This window comes from Callithrix jacchus, chromosome 18 (assembly GCF_049354715.1).
Source record: "Callithrix jacchus isolate 240 chromosome 18, calJac240_pri, whole genome shotgun sequence".
NCBI classification, from domain to species: domain Eukaryota; kingdom Metazoa; phylum Chordata; class Mammalia; order Primates; family Cebidae; genus Callithrix; species Callithrix jacchus.
Window position 1 is genome coordinate 14,974,651 of NC_133519.1, and position 16,459 is coordinate 14,991,109.

The window sequence follows — 16,459 nt, forward strand, 5'->3', positions numbered from 1 at the left end:
TATCTTTTTTTTTTTTTTTGAGATGGAGCTTCACTCTGTTGCCCAGGGTGGGAGTGTAGCGATGCGATCTTGGCTCACTGCAACTTCTGCCTCCCAGGTTCTAGCGGTTCTCCCTGCCTTAGCCTCCAGAGTAGCTGGGATTACAGGTGTGCACCACCACACCTGGCTAATGTTTTTATTTTTTAGTAGAGATGGGGTTTTGTCATGTTGGCCAGGCTGGTCTTGAATTTCTGACCTCAGGTGATTCTCCTGCCTCGGTCTCCCTAAGTGCTGGGATTACAGGTGTAAGCCACTACGCCCAGCCTAAAACATTTTAAATAAAGGACAATGACATTGATTTTAAGCCTTCCCCGCCCCACTGCCTTTTTTTTTTAGGCAGGGTCTGGCTCTGTTGACCAGGCTGGAGTTCAGTGACACTGCAACCTCCACCTTTTGGGCTCACGCTATCTTCCCTCCTCAGCCTCCTAAGTAGCTGGAACTACAGGCACATGCCACCATACCTGGCTATTTTTTTTTTTTTTTAATTTTTTGTAGAAACAAGCTTTCACCATGTTGCCTAGGCTGATCTTGAACTTTTCAGCTCAATTCATCCACCTGCCTCAGCCTCCCAAAGCGCTGGGATTATAGGTTTGAGCCACCGCATTCTGCCAATTTTAAGCCTTTCAAGAGAAAACATTCCTTGTCATCAGAGGCAATGGGAGTGTCTCACCAAAACTTTGCCCAATTACTGTTTAGCCTCAGGATTGATACATCTACATTGTTCATCACCCTCTGTGGCTCTGGATCTGTCCACTCTTCCTGGCTTCCTTTCTTCTTGGTGGGTGTGGGAGGAGTACATGCAGTAGAGATGAGAAAGGTGTTCCAGACTCCTTGGACACTGGGTGGTTGTGCTTGGAAGACTCACTCCTTGCCAGGCTGGAAGTAAACTTGAAGCAGAAGCTGGGAGATTTGAGAAAAGAAGGTAGACAGGCCCGGCAGTTACATCGGCGAAAGCCAGAGGCTTTTAGCAAGCAAGTGACCCCCCAGTGTCTCATCCCATAAACAAGCAATCATGACAGAGATTTTCACATGAGAAGACTTTCACAGCCTTCTTCAATCATTCTGCATCCACCAAAAACTCCCTGTATCTCTTAAGAGTTTGTAATACCCGAGTGAGAGCGGTGGCTCACGCCTGTAATCTCAGCACTTTGGGAGGCTGAGGCAGGTGGATTACCTGAGGTTAGGAGTTCGAGAGCAGTCTGACCAACATGGTGAAACCCTGTCTCTATTAAAATAAAAAAATAGCTGGGCGTGGTGGCATGCACCTGTAGTCCCAGCTACTGGGGAGGCTCAGACAGGAGAATTGCTTGAACTTGGGTGGCAGAGGTTGCAGTGAGCCAACATTGCGCTACTGCACTCCAGCCTGGGTGACAGAGCAAGACTCCATCTCAAAAATAAATAAATAAATAAATAAAGAGTTTGTAATACCTTTAAGTCATCCTTGTCTTAATGACTTTCTCACGTTTCAAATCTCAATTTTCATCTTCATCCCTTCTAGGTTCTTAGACACTATTAACTTCTTCCTCTCTGCTTCCATAGCACTGATGTCTGTTAGAACAGCCACCACATTCTATAATATTTGCTGCCAAACTGTGATCTCCTTAATAGCTGAGACTCAGTCTTTCTGATTACTGCATCCTCAACACATATGGCCCACAACATATGTGGCAAACCACATATACCTAACAAATGTTGATCTAAATTGTTGAAGGAAGATCTTCCCACCTCCGATCCTTTCCTTAAGTAGAGGGACTACACACATTTCTTCCCTTTTTCTGAATGCTTTTCTTCACTCTTTTTCTTTGTTCCAAGATTTCTTCAGTTCTTAAGAGATTATTGTGGGCTTTCATATGCACATGGCTCGGAGCAAGTGCTGCAGCTTCATGCTCATTTCCATGTGCATCATGGGGTCTGTAGTCATCCTGCTTCTCCTCCAGTCCTCTTCTAGAGCTTTTCTGCTTCTTCCCTCAATTCCACCACCTGGGGACATGGTAAATAAGTTGCTTTTAGCTGAGCTTTTATTTACTTGTTTTTTTAGTTTTTGAAGTGGGGTCTTGCTTCATTGCCCAGGCTGGAGTACAATGGCGCGATCATGCCCTAACCTCCCTGGCTTAAGTGACCCTCCCATCTCAGCCTCTCGAGTAGCTCTCGAGTAGTTCATGCCTGAATTTTTTAAACTTTTCGTACACACCTGATGTTATTATGTTGCCCAGGCTGGTTTCAAACTCCTGGGCTCAAGTGATCCTTCGGCCTCAGTGTTTGTAAGTGCTGAGATTACAGGCGTGAGTCACCTGTCCTGGCCCCTAGCTGAGATTTTAGAGAGGAATTTTCCCCACACATTAAAAGATGTCAGTCCAGTACTAGCCCTTTTCCTTACCTGTTCAGCCCTTATAATAATATGCCAGACACCGTGTTGATTCATAATCTAGAGAGGCAGCCACTGCCTCAGGTGGATTCATTTATTCACTGGACATGTTCTGGAAGCATATAACAAGGTAACTGATCTAGTCCTTGGTCAGGCGCATCTTCCTTGAGGAATTTACATTAATGCAAAATGTTCAGTTAAGTAGAAGGTGATTGGGGGAACATGGGTTATAAAAGAGTCAAAGAGAACTATGCATTTAAGTCCCTGAAGTGTGGGGGGATGGGATGGATAGGATGTTCAAGGATAGTTAGAATGTGAAGCTGGTGGTGGAGTGACCCGGATGAGGTTGAAGTAGGCAGAGACAGAACAGGACAGAGACTTGCTGTATGATAAGTCTGCTTTAGTCAGGAATCTTTTGGTTGAAAGTGACAACAGCAAGGCACTATGGCTCATGCCTGTAATCCCAGCACTTTGGGAGGCTGAGGCGAGCGGAGGGTGGATCACAAAGTCAGGAGATGAAGGCCATCCTGGCTGACACGGTAAAACCCCATCTCTACTAAAAATACAAAAAATTAGCTGGGTGTGGTGGTGGGTGCCTGTAGTCCCAGCTACTTGGGAGGCTGAGGCAGGAGAATCGCTTGAACCTGGGAGGCAGAGGTTGCAGTGAGCCGAGATTGCACCACTGCACTCCAGCCTGAAGGACAGAGTGAGACTCCGTCTCAGGAAAAAGAAAAAAAGAAACAAAAAGAAAGTGACAACGAAGGGTTAAGAGTTCAGGGTTCTCATCTTTGGTCTCCTTTGTGTTAGCTTCCCTCTTGGTCAGGCCTCTATGCGTGCTCCCTGATCTCCCCAGTCACACAGAAGCCAACGGCTTGAGTCAAGAGAAAGGGGGTGAGGAAGGCCAATGGACAGAGGATGCTTTTCTTTCCACTCTTACCCTCAAGGTTACCTTCTTTGCAGGCAAGTCTAGACCTCCTGAGGTAGACCCTCAGTGGGAGGGCAGGAAGCTTAGCCTTTTAGGGACTTTAGGGAGATAGAGAAGGGGACAAGCGAGGGGACTGTTCCAAGACTCCAAAGCCGTTTGCTTTCTTAAAAACAGCAAACCCACAGCCCCCTATCTCTTTCGCTAAGAGCCCAAATGCATTTTCTCTGCTGTATCCTCAGCCTACCTGGGGAGCAGGATTATTTGGGTTTGGTAAAAGAAAAAGGGAGGGCAGCAACCCCGGAAACGCCTCCTGTCTCCCGCCTCTCGTTCTGGTCCTCTGGCCCCTCAGTAGTAACTAGGCCCTGACCTACTTGTCTTACTCCTGCTGCTTCTTCCCCCACGCCACCCCCGGCCTCCCGCCCCTTCTCCGACCCCGCTCCAGGTCCTGCCCCAACTTCAGGGCTTCGGAACTCCTCCACTGTCCTGTGGAGGGATAGCCCTTCTACCTGACGCACACCCTACCCGGGAAGAACCAATCGAAGACTATCCCACCCAGGGACCCCCTTTTTTTCTGGGACCCAGCGTTTCCGCCTCCGGGGCGCAGACTCCTCCCCCTCACCGTCCCAGTTGTATTCCCTGGAAGAGCAGCCGGAAAAGCCTCCGCCTTCTCAGACCGGGATAGACGAGAAGCTGCTTTCTCCTCGCAGCCGGCTCTCTGAGTCCCAGGAACCGCCGCGGCCGCCGGCACCACCTGGGCCCAGCTCCAGGCGGGCGCGGCTTCAGCACCACGGACAGCGCCCCGCACGCGGCCCTCCTGCCCGCGGCGCTTTCCAGCCGGTGTAGGCGAGGCAGAGAGCTATGCCCGCGGCATGGCCCGGCGCTGCGGCCCCGTGGCGCTGCTCCTCGGCTTCGGCCTCCTCCAACTGTGCTCAGGTAAGGGAAAGACCGGCACTGGCCAGGTTCTCGTACCCCAGCCAACGGCCCACGACTCGCCGCGTTCTGACTCACCCCTGCCAGGCCGGAAGGTGGAAGGAGGAATTCCCTAGAGGTGGGGGAGTCTGCTGGGGGTTTGGGGAGAGCTCCTGGGGCTGCAGAGAGCACCTGGGAGACTGGACTGGGACGAGGACATACCCGAAGGAGTAAGTGAAGCAAGCAAGAGATGGAAACCTGGCCAGCGGTGGTAGAGGGTGCAGGCACCGAGAGCAAAGAGGCAGGGGATCTCCCCAGGCTTTCTGGGCTGGCAGATGGGCAGGCTCTGAGGGCGCTAAGATGCCATCTGACTTTTTGTGAAACATTATCTCAAGAAAGGTAACTGGGGTAAGAAAGCTTACCCCTCCTTAAGCTCCCCATAGTTTCCCATCCCCCACATTGGGCTCCAGATTCTGGTCACCCTACAGGGGCTGAGAAGGGGAGAGAACGGAACGGACTTTTTAACCCTCCTGTAGGGTGGGACAGGAGGCTTGGAAGGGAAGAAGCTCTGTGAGGTTGATGACTAGGAAGGAATTCTCTGAGGGGGTGGGGAGGGGTGTGTTCCTGCAGAGTTGCAGAGGGGGATGGAGTATGTGGAGGGTTGTGCAAAGGGAATGCACAACCGATTGAGCTTTCCACATCTACAGGCCATCTCTGGGGGTGGGCTGCTGTGTGTGTGAAACCTGGGGCTAGATATATGCCTGACCCACAGCTTAGGCAGCCCAGCTATTCCACTCCAATCCAGTGCCTTTAGGGAGAGGGAAGGATGGTGTCGTAACCACAGTCACGTGTCATTATGTGAGGCACATAATGTCATTTGCACACATAAATGGTGAACGGGAACAGTTGTGTCCCACCATACACACCCTTTCTCCTCAATCAGTAGAAGAAAGGGTATGTGTGGCGGGACACAAATAACTGTCCCCCTTCACCGCCCTGCCAAACCTCCCTTGAGTCATAGGTATTTTCTGGGGAAGCCATGGAAGCAGAAATGTCAAACTACCCTCTGAGACCCTGGGAGAAGAGCAGGTCTCCACGAATCCTTGCAGAGCAGGTTCTTAGTCTGTGGGACTCTATGGACTCCTTGGTCAGTGGTTTCAGAGAGGGGCTTTTCTATGAAGATGTTAATCTGGGGCCTTCCTGAGGTGAATCTAAGCATTTTGCAGTATCCTTAGGGATGTAGGGAAGGATACTGGTTGGGCCTGGATTGTCCCACTTGCCTGGGGAGGGTGGGATGCTGGATGGGCCCTCCTTGCCTACTTACTTTCTTCCTGCCCAGGGGTGTGGGGTACCGACACAGAGGAGCGGCTGGTGGAGCATCTCCTTGATCCTTCCCGCTACAACAAGCTTATCCGCCCAGCCACCAATGGCTCTGAGCTGGTGACAGTACAGCTCATGGTGTCACTGGCCCAGCTCATCAGTGTGGTGAGTGGGGGTGCCAGACTCTTTGCCCAGCTACTGAAGTCATCCCCGACAACATGTGTTAACATTTGTGTGCTTCCTCCTCTGGTGTTTCCAAGCTTGGGGAGGTGTGAGAGGGACCCTGGGTGGTGGCAGTGAGCCCACAGGCTGAGGGGCTTTCTCGGCAGCCTCTCTTCCTCCCTGCAGCATGAGCGGGAGCAGATCATGACCACCAATGTCTGGCTGACCCAGGTAAGCATAAGTGCTCTCTTCCACCCACATCCCTGCCTTCTCTTTCCTCCTTTTTCCCCATGTGCTTTTTTTCTTAATTTCCTCAAAGGAGGCAGAAAGGTATAGAGTTTGGAGTCCTAAATAATTGGATTTGAATCTTGGCAATCACCAGCTGTGTGACCTTAAACATGTTAAACTCTCCAAGATTCCTTTTCTCATTTTTAAATGTAAATGTAAATTCTTTTTTATTTTTATTTTTTAGACGGAGTTTCACTCTTGTTACCCAGGCTGGAGTGCAATGGCGCAATCTCGGCTCACCGCAACCTCCGCCTCCTGGGCTCAGGCAATTCTCCTGCCTCAGCCTCCTGAGTAGCTGGGATTACAGGCACGCGCCACCACGCCCAGCTAATTTTTTGTATTTTTAGTAGAGATGGGATTTCACCATGTTGCCCTGGATGGTCTCAATCTCTTGACCTTGTGATCCACCCGCCTCGGCCTCCCAAAGTGCTGGGATTACAGGCGTGAGCCACCACGCCCGGCCCTGTAAATGTAAATTCTTATACAGTACCTTGGCCTAGCTGTGCATATTGAAGGAGAAAGTACCGTATGAGCCACACTTGATGGGCAGAAAAGTCACTGTGGGAAAAGCCTGGCTTTTAAAAGATCCCTCAAGCCATATGGACCCCCTCCTGTCAGTTTCCTTAACCTTGAGCCCCTCCCAGGGCAGAAATTGGTACTGCCTCCCTCTCTCATTTCCTAGGAGTGGGAAGATTATCGCCTCACCTGGAAGCCTGAGGAGTTTGACAATATGAAGAAAGTTCGGCTCCCTTCCAAACACATCTGGCTCCCAGATGTGGTCCTGTACAACAAGTAGGAGTAATAGGAAGGTTGGGGAAGACCACTGGAGGGTTCAGGGAGGGAAGGGGTTATGGGGAAAATAAGAGAAATTCACTTATGCTGTGGGAGGGAAGGGACTTATAATAGACAGATAAGCGGTCACTACCTAGACAGACAGACGCAGACCAGTGGGGTGCTGTGTGGACAGCCAAGGTGACTTGGGCCGTGACCAGCCCACTCCCAGCCAGTTAGGACTCCCAGTATGTACTTGGTAATGTGGTGGGGATACAGACAAGTATTGACAGCCCCCAGCGCCTCCACTGATTCAGGAACATTCCTGGAAGCCTGGAAAGGACCAAAAAACTTTAAGGTCCCAGTTTCTCCTCCAGGTTCTATCCTGCCTCCTGCAATAGTCCATCTCATCTCTAAGGTACAAAGTCATCATCCTCAACTGATAGGACCATGCCCTGTCCCCTTCCATTGCTTGGGGCTCCTCACTCTGCCCTCCCTGTCTCTCCCAATTTCTCTACCCTCATGAGATCAACCAGCTTATACAATGTGTGACAAGTAGCAGATGTGTCGCCTCCCTCCACCTACCACCCCCTACTACCTGTGAGTGATTACATGGGCCTTCTGACCAGGACGCTTCTTCTGGCCACCAACTCCCTCCTCCTGCATATCCCCTTCTTGCTCAATTCCTGCTCCCCCTCTCTGTACTTCCGGATGGTTACTCTCAGACCTGGGTTTCCCCTCCCCATGTCTCCCTTTGGTTTTGCTCTCCTCTCACTAGGAACTGGGTTGATGGGTGTGGAGGAAGGAACGCTTAGACCAGGACTGACTGTGCCCATCCCTTGGCAGTGCCGACGGCATGTACGAGGTGTCCTTCTATTCCAATGCTGTGGTCTCCTATGACGGCAGCATCTTCTGGCTGCCGCCTGCCATCTACAAGAGCGCATGCAAGATTGAAGTAAAGCACTTCCCATTTGACCAGCAGAACTGCACCATGAAGTTCCGTTCGTGGACCTATGATCGCACGGAGATCGACCTCGTGCTCAAGAGTGATGTGGCCAGCCTGGACGACTTCACACCTAGTGGTGAATGGGACATCGTGGCGCTGCCGGGCCGGCGCAACGAAAACCCCGACGACTCCACGTACGTGGACATCACGTATGACTTCATCATTCGCCGCAAGCCGCTTTTCTACACCATCAACCTCATCATCCCCTGCGTGCTCATCACCTCGCTGGCCATCCTCGTCTTCTACCTGCCGTCCGACTGCGGCGAGAAGATGACGCTGTGCATCTCCGTGCTGCTGGCGCTCACCGTCTTCCTGCTGCTTATCTCCAAGATCGTGCCGCCCACCTCCCTCGACGTGCCGCTCGTAGGCAAGTACCTCATGTTCACCATGGTGCTTGTCACCTTCTCCATCGTCACCAGCGTGTGTGTGCTCAACGTGCACCACCGCTCGCCCACCACGCACACCATGGCACCTTGGGTGAAGGTCGTCTTCCTGGAGAAGCTGCCCACACTGCTCTTCATGCAGCAGCCGCGCCACCATTGCGCCCGCCAGCGCCTGCGCCTGCGGCGACGCCAGCGTGAGCGCGAGGGCGCCGGAGCCCTCTTCTTCCGCGAAGCCCCTGGGGCCGACTCCTGCACGTGCTTCGTCAACCGCGCGTCGGTGCAGGGCTTGGCCGGGGCCTTCGGGGCTGAGCCTGCACCAGGGTCGGGCCCGGGGCGCTCCGGAGGGCCGTGTGGCTGTGGCCTCCAGGAGGCGGTGGACGGCGTGCGCTTCATCGCGGACCACATGCGGAGCGAGGACAACGACCAGAGCGTGAGTGCCGCGGGCTGGGCCCCTGGGCGTGAGATACCTGGTCTGCCAGAGCCCGGGTATCTGGAAAGCAGCCGCATTCCGTAGCCTTGCAGAGCTAGAAGGAGTGCAGGAGAGGGAAATGTGAGTCAGACCTCTGTTGCGGGCCTGGGCGCGGCCTAAATTGTAGTCGGCAGAGGATGACCTTGCGGCTCCCTGAGGGCTGGCATCCAGGGCAAAATGCCTGAGCTGGGGCATCCTTATACGGGCAGGGAGGCCTGAAACACGAGGAGGCCCTTTAGGGTTGGCAGCCAGCCTGTGGCCGTGACCCCGAGAGTCCCTCCCTGCTGCTTGCATGCCCACATCCACGTTGTTAACCTGCAATTCTTAGCACAAGTGGAGGTTGCACCCCACGGACAGGAGGGGGCAAAACTGAGGACAGTAGAAGTGTGTATGTGTTGGGGGAGGGGTGGTGTTGGTGGCGGGGTTAGGGAGTCCAGGAGCCTGCTTGTGGCAGAAAGGTTGAAGTCCCAAATCAATATCCCTGCTCTTCTGTGTCCCAGGGGATGGCTTTCTGAAATATTTATGGAGATAGGGTGGGTGCAGGAGAGGGCTCTTTGGCCCCTGCCCCAGGCTTTCTGCACACCTGGATTTTGGCTTCTTCTACAGGGTTCCCAGAGAGCTTCCTTGAGACTGAGCCAAGAGTTGGGGGGAGCTATGATAGGCTGACATTCCCCCTACTTTGGGTGGGGGCTGGCCCCACCCTGTGGTCAGTTTCTGGCTACCTGGCTGGTTCCAGGCTGAGGCTCAGCTGTTGCCATGGTGACTGGCCAGGTTTCCTCTGGGATAGCTGCCATTCCGGCTGGGGGATGAGGAAGGGCACTGTGGTGTTGTCTTCAGAGATCTGTTTCCCTGGACAGCAGATCAGTTGAAGCTGAAGCTTGGGCCAGGGAGCATCATACAGTCTGGATGGAAGAAGAGGTGGGCAAACACTGGAGGAGATGGGGCAGGAATCTTAGAGCCAGCTGAGGCCAAGTGGGAGATGCAGGGACTCAGCAGGCTGCCGTTACCGCCTCCACCTCTCCTGCTGCAGTCACGCATGTATTGTGCATTTACTGAGCTGGGTGCTGAGGATGCGGTGACCTACTTGGATGCTTCACAGGCACCTCAAACTCAACATGTTCAAAACCGAGTGCTTGGTCTACATCCTCACCACCAACTTGCTCCTCTACCAGCTTTTAGTACAGGACATCACTCTTCACTCAGTGGTTCACACTGAAAACCTGAAGTGGTCCTGGACCCCTGTGCTTTCTCACCTCCTTCTCTGTCCAAGTCATCAGAAGTCCTGTCCTGTCATAACCTCAGCTTCATCCTTTTTCAGCATCTTGATGCTGACCCTGGTTCTAGGACATCATCTGCTCTTGCCTGGTCTAGGACGGAAGAGTCTCTTAATAGTCTCCCTGACTCAGCTCCTATGCTCCTGCATCCAAATAGACACCATCTCCTTCTCAGCTCATGCCTTTCCCTCCTTGCTCAGGTCACTGGCTTATCTTGTCTTAAGCAAGCCAAGCTCTTTTGTGGCCTCAGGACCTTTGCACGTATGGGTCCCTCTGCTTGGGATGCCCTGCTTTTCTTCTTTTCAAAAATTATTACTATTATTAACTTGCACTCTACTATTTGAGAATAAGTTGTAGATACTGTGACTCTTCATCCCAAATAATTCAGTGTGTCTCTCCTAAGAACAGGGACACTCTCTTGCATAACCCAGGTTCGGTGATTGACTTCTGAAAGTTTAGTGTCAATATCTTTTATCTCATATACATTCCACATTTGAATTTTTCCAATTGTCCCAATGATGTCCTTTGTAGCACCACCCCCGACCCGCGTCCTGATCCAGGATCTCGAATTACATTTAGTTGTCGTGTCTCTAGTTTCCTTCCGTCAGGAGCAGTTCCTCTGCTTGTCTGTCATGGCATAAGCGGTTCTAAAGGGTCCAGGTCAGCCGAATGTCTCTCCTTTTGGGTTTGTCTGATTGTTTCTTTCTTCAACTTTTTCCTCACGCAGCTGGTTCCCTCTCCCTCATCAGACCTTAGCTTAAATATCACCTCCTTAAAAAGGCTTTCTCAGACCACACTCCAAATGATAGCGCCTCCTCTTCATCATAGTGCTTCGTTTCCCAGTGTGTAATTTTTAAATTTGCGCTTTTTGCTCCGCCTCCCTCGGTAGACTGTAAACCACTGGATGCATGTCTGTTGCTCATTTGCATCCCCAGTGTGTAACATGGTGCCAGGTATATAACAGGCACAGTTGCCTCACGCATGGGTTCTTCAGCTGCTGACTAAATAAACATGCTCAGTGGTTGTCTCTCCACCCCCTGAGCTGGCCGGGCTCCAGATAAACATGTGCATAAAGGCCCATACTCGGGCTGGAGAGGAGCAACTCGGAGGAGATGCTGGCCCTTTGTGCAAGCCGTGTGACTGGCTCTCAGACCCACAGACAGGATTATCTTTTTGACTGATGTGTTCACATCTGGGACCCGGTCCTTACCCTCCGGGACTGTGGTGTGGTTGGATGGGGCTCAGTGTGTGATCATAAAAGGGGCCAGGCCTGCTGAGGCAGCCATTTATTCAACACTCTGTGTGCCAGATGTTGAGATTACAAAGATGCATCAGGGTCCTTGTTGTTTGGGAGCCTGTAGCTTAGTAGGGGGACAGGCACGCAAATGGAAACAATGCAGTACAGTAACAATACTGTGATGGAGATGTGTACACAGTGCAGAGGGAACCCAGAGCGGACAGTGGTTCATGCTGATCTGGGGGTCGAGGCAGCCCTCAGAGAAGGTGATGTTTGATTTGGGCTTTGAAGGATGTGTAGGAGTGTAGCAGGTAGAGAAAGGGAGCTCAGGATTTCCTGACACAGAGGTAACCCGAAGGCACAGAGGCCTGGGAGGTCACACTGGGGTTTGGTAAGGCCACGTTATGGGGTGGGAGGAGGAGGAGATAGGCTCGTATTTGTCACAAGTGGGTCTCGATTCCAGACTTGGGAGTTTGGATGGGCCCTGAAGGCAGTGGGAGGGCCGCTGGAGGCTTTTGCTAAGATCAGAGCCATGCTTTAGCAAGGCCATTTTGGGATCACTGTGGGAGAGGAGTGGGGTGTGCGTCTGTGCGGTGGGACCTGCTTATACTCGTTTGCCTCCCATCCTGCATCATGTGACCTGGGCCTCCTCCATCTCCTCCATCCAGGTGAGTGAGGACTGGAAGTATGTTGCCATGGTGATCGACCGCCTCTTCCTCTGGATCTTTGTCTTTGTCTGTGTCTTTGGCACCATTGGCATGTTCCTGCAGCCTCTCTTCCAGAACTACACCAGCACCACCTTCCTCCACTCAGACCACTCAGCTCCCAGCTCCAAGTGAGGCCTTCCTCGTCTCCGTGCTCCCTCACCCCGCCACGCTCTGTTGCACAGTGGGATTGGGTGGAGGACGGACGAGTGAGCTACCAGGAAGAGGGGCGCTGCCCCCACAGATCCATCCTTCCACTTCATCTGGAGCCCCTCCTCCCCCACACCTCCATCCACACACAGCAGCTCCAACCTGGAGGCTGGACAAGCTGCTTTCTGTTTTGGCTGCTCTCTCTTCTTGTACCAGCCCAGGCAACAGTGTTGACGGGGGAACAAGCCTGCCGAGAAGCAGAAGACAGAGATGGTAGAGCCATCCACCCTGAGGAGTGATGGGCAAGCGGTCAGGAAGGGGCCAGGATCGTCTGCTGCCTCCAAGTCTTGGGAGAAGAGCAGTATAGGACAAGGGGTGAAGAGCAGGCACTCAGACCGCACCAGGCTGGCCTGACACAATGGTAGCTCAGAAGGGAGGGGAAGAGGAGAGAGGCCCCATGTGACCTGACACCTACCGCTATTTGAGTGGACAGCAGCTGGACTGGGTGGGCCCCACAGAGGTCAGCAGTTCCTGCCCAGTGGGTTTAGCCTGGCCCCGCGGTCACAGACCCCTGGGGGAGGCTTCCAGCTCAATCCCACAGCCCCTTGCTTCTAAGGGGTCCCGAGACCTTCCCCAGATCCTCTTTACCCACTGAAGAATTCTGCACCTTCTAGACTTTCCTCTCCTTCCTTTCTTCTCGGGCTCAAGGTGTGTTGGGTAAGCCTGAGTATTAGGGGAGCTCCTGAGTTCTGAATCTTTGAGGGAGCTGCTTGGAGTCTCAGGTCCGAATACTTGAACTCTGTGTGACGTGCAAGTTCATGGGCTTTTGGAACTGGAAGAACTTTGTACAGCCACGGGTTCCAACATGAGCCATGTTGCAGATGAAGAAACAGACCCACACGGAGAGACAAGCCCAGGCAGGTCTCTGGCCCTTCCTCCCTGCCCTGAGATCCATCTGTCGAGTGCTCTGTTTTTTCCCCACTTTGAACTGACTGGTGACTTGAAGGAATGAACAAAGGATGTTAGCTTTAGGCCGACCCAGTCTTTGACTGCAGCAGAGGTGAGCCGAACGGCTGGAACTCTGCTACATCTGGGCCACTCCACCCTGTCCTGTCCGTGGCTCCATCCTCTGGCTGTCACTCTTCCTCTTCCCCCTCCCAACCAAACCTGAGCCGCTTTGAAGCAGAACCTGGAAAGGACAGGGCTGCTGCTGCCAGTGACTCCTCAGAAAGCACAGCCTCAGCTTCCTGTCCCATGTGTCCCTGGAAGCTGTACCCTGACTCTGCTCCCAGAGGCCAGCTGGAGGCCACTTGACCAGATAGCCCAGGGAACAGACCTCTTAAGGGATCTCCTGTTTGCTTGTGGTCCCAGCCTGGGCTCAATGCTGGGCCAGCAGATGGTGAGTTACAGAGGGGTCAGCCTGCCAAGGGCCCCTGAGGGGCCTGACCTGACACAAGCCATTTTGTCCCTAGATCCCAGCTGGGACTCCTGCTCCTCTAGGCATGGCAGAGGTGGAGGAGACAGCACAGGCATAGAGCACAAGACAGGGACCCCAGAGTCTGGGTTCAAGTCCCGGCTCTGCTAGTAACGCATGTGAGCCAGCTTGAGCAAGTCCCTTCACCTTGCTGAGCTTCCTTGCCTGTAAAACGTGGGTGGTAATGCCCTCTTCGTGAAGTTGCCGTGAGGACAAGGCAGTGCTTGTGAAAAGCCCAGCGCTATACCTGGCACACAGTAGATGCTTCACGAATGCTGAGTCTGAGAGGCAACTGAAGCTGGTGAGAATGGGGTCGCCTGACTGTCATGCCGGCCTCCCTTCCAGGCCCTCTCCTCCCCTCTCTCTTCCCTGAGGAAACCGAGTCTCCCTTATCAGGAAGGACTGGGGGAGCTGAGAGGAACATTACAGGGAACGGCCGAGGGAATCCAGTGGGTGGGCAGGCTTCTCTCTGGAGCCCCCCTCAGCAGTTTCATTCCATTCCTGGGCTGAATCCTTACCCTGGCCCTACCCCCGTTCTGGGTCAGCGCCTCCTGACACAGAGCCTCCCTATGTGCTCAGGGACCCCGGGCTCTAGTCAATTACTGGCTGTGGAAGGGCGTCATTGCGACAGGAAGCCAGCAGCTGCAGGAGACAGGCCTCAGCGCATTTCCCCTTCTGCCAGGACGGGCTCACGGGCATCTTTTCTTGGTAGCAGGGAGAGTGTCTGCACCATGGAAACTTCCCCTCTTCTAGAGCAGATTGGGGGTTGCCTGTATTATGCCGGAACCCTCCTCAAACCCATGGTCCTGGAGAAAGCGTCTTGGAACCAGAAACAGCAACAGGAAAGGAGCCTCCCTCTGAAGGGGAGGATGTCGGCCTGAGGCCCTCCCTCGAGGCTCTCCCAGGGCCTGGGCTACCCGGAGGCCCCGGCAGCTGCTGCTCTGTCTGTACTTGCTTTTAATATTTCCCATACGTGGCTGTTGTCCAAGTTAAGTCACCAAATGGTGCTAGAGGGGATGGCAGAGAGCAGCTTGTCCAGCTCCTCTCCATGACCCGGTTAACATACAAGGAGACTGAGGCCGGGAGGTTGTCTGCTGTTTGAACTCTTTTAGGAACCGGCTGTCCTGCATCCACACAATGAAGATGACAGAGCTAGCTAGGTCTTCAGTAAGAAAGGGGTCAGTGTGTACGGAAGGGTTACCTGGGCAGTGTCATACCTTCCATCTCTGTATGCAGCCCTGTGGGGACCATCACAGTAAGAGGTGAGGGCAGAGGTGAAGGAAAGGGGGCTCCACTGCCCAGGCAAGGTGTTACCATGTGTTGAGACAGTGTGAACCCTCAAGTGCTTTGGGGGAACCAGTCTCTTCCACTCTTGGGAAGAGAGTGTGTCCTGTGTCCTCTCGATATCAGGGAAGCTCCATGCCTCCTTTCCGTGGTGGGGCTTTATCTGCAGAGAATCGGGTGCCCAGTATTGAGCAAGGACTGGAGGAAGCTCCAGATCTGGAGGAGGAGGCGGAGAGACTGGATGGAAACCTGCATGCAGCAAGGGTCTGGGAGTGGGAAGTGAGGAAACGATGGGGTTATCTCCATCACAGACGGCAAGGCCGCAGGTGATCCGAGAACTATTTTTGTCTGAAAAGAAGGCACGCATAGGCGCTCTGCTTTTGACAGGCGGTGTTGCAGAGGGAGGAAGGCAGCTTCCTGGCAGCGAGGTAGAAATACTAGAACAGCTGGTACCAAGTTATTGAAAATTCAAAAGCAAACAAGACACAGAAGCCCCAGGTGGTGTGTTCTGCTTAGGAAGGCTATGGCGGAGGAAGGGCAAGCCCGTTTCCTCCTAATGGTCCTGAAAACGGCGGAAGAGGAAACAGGGAGGGCTCTTTGGGTGATGGGGTGGCCTTGGGCTGTTTGTATCCCAGTATTAGCTTCTGTTACTAACGGTCTGCCCTGTGCCAGGTCCTCAGCATGCACTCTTTATTCCTCACGATAATCCTAGGGGAAGGGGGCTCCATTTACACAACAGAATTGCAGCTGAGAGAGACCAAATGACAGCTAGTGAGTAGTGCTGGGCGCCTGAACCCCAAAGTCCACACTCTTGCTGTAGCTGCTGAGGCAGGCAGAAGAGCTCCTTGGGAGGAAAGTGAGGGGCATTCAGGGCCTTCTCTGAATCACTCCCCAAGCCAGAGTAGACCCGGTTCCCGCTGTCCCTGTTTCCAGGCACAGTCAGGCGACTGTTGTAGCATCCCTCCCAGCCCAACCAGTGCTGGCCAGACTCCCACCCACCGACCTGGACTAGACAGAGAACAAACAGCCACCTTTTAGTCTTCATCCCAACAGGTCCAGGCAGTCAGTGTGATAGCCATGTGGTTCCTAAGGGACTGTAGGTCTAGGAATCATTAGACACTCCCCCAGCCACCCTCGGTGCCCTCGCCTTCCCCACACTGCCCCTGGCCTCCCCTTTCTGCACTCCTGGAGTATTTGCACTGGTCTAGTCCACTCCAGGTTGCACTCATTAGGAACTCAAGATTCTCGTAAAGAAAGTTGTTTCCAAAGTTGTCTTGTCACTCTGTTATATTCGGGGGCTGGGGAAGAGCCCTCATGGGCCAGTGTTGGCAAATACAGGAAAAGGGAGAAGGCTGGAGAAGCCGGATTTGGGAGAGGTTAAAGACATTACAAGAATCCAAAGAAAAGGTGAGTGGTGACAAGTCCGTTGAGTTACTGTGACTTGCTGCTTTACAAATCCACTCATCAGATGGAAAAGAAATGGCCAAGTGACTGGGCCTGGAGCAGGCAGCGTCCACAAATGGCCTCTGGGGAGTCGTTTGTAAAGGACAGGGCAGAGGTGAGGACCAGTCTCCTGGAGGCGGGGATTGCTGGGGTGTCCTCTCATAGCCCCTGTGCTCTGGGAAGTCAAGGCTGCAGTTTGCATAAGGCCAGATGTGCAGACCGGGGCTCACATCCTGGAAACAGGATTAAATTGTGA

General features: G+C 53.2%; 1 protein-coding gene and 1 long non-coding RNA gene across 2 annotated transcripts; one reads left to right on the forward strand and one right to left on the reverse strand.

Annotated features, from left to right (window-relative positions):
* On the reverse strand, positions 1-4,335 carry LOC128930076 (uncharacterized). Its single transcript, XR_008477645.2, has 3 exons — positions 3,949-4,335; positions 1,468-2,019; positions 1-939 (listed from the first exon to the last, which is right to left on the reverse strand). It is a non-coding gene; the product is annotated as an uncharacterized LOC128930076 (long non-coding RNA).
* CHRNB2 (cholinergic receptor nicotinic beta 2 subunit) lies at positions 3,947-16,028 on the forward strand. The gene is made up of 6 exons (XM_002760042.6): positions 3,947-4,262; positions 5,578-5,723; positions 5,907-5,951; positions 6,691-6,800; positions 7,626-8,598; positions 11,817-16,028. The coding sequence occupies exons 1-6, from the start codon at positions 4,199-4,201 to the stop codon at positions 11,985-11,987; spliced, it is 1,509 nt and encodes a 502-aa protein (XP_002760088.1). The 5' UTR covers positions 3,947-4,198; the 3' UTR covers positions 11,988-16,028.
* Positions 16,029-16,459: the final 431 nt, after the last annotated feature.

Bases quoted from the DNA above. Each gene is read 5' to 3' on its own strand.
- CHRNB2 (XM_002760042.6), top strand. From the start codon at position 4,199: ATGGCCCGGCGCTGCGGCCCCGTGGCGCTGCTCCTCGGCTTCGGCCTC. The intron at 5,952-6,690 runs GTAAGCATAAGT...CTCATTTCCTAG, and splicing joins CCAATGTCTGGCTGACCCAG to GAGTGGGAAGATTATCGCCT. The intron at 8,599-11,816 runs GTGAGTGCCGCG...TCCTCCATCCAG, and splicing joins GCGAGGACAACGACCAGAGC to GTGAGTGAGGACTGGAAGTA.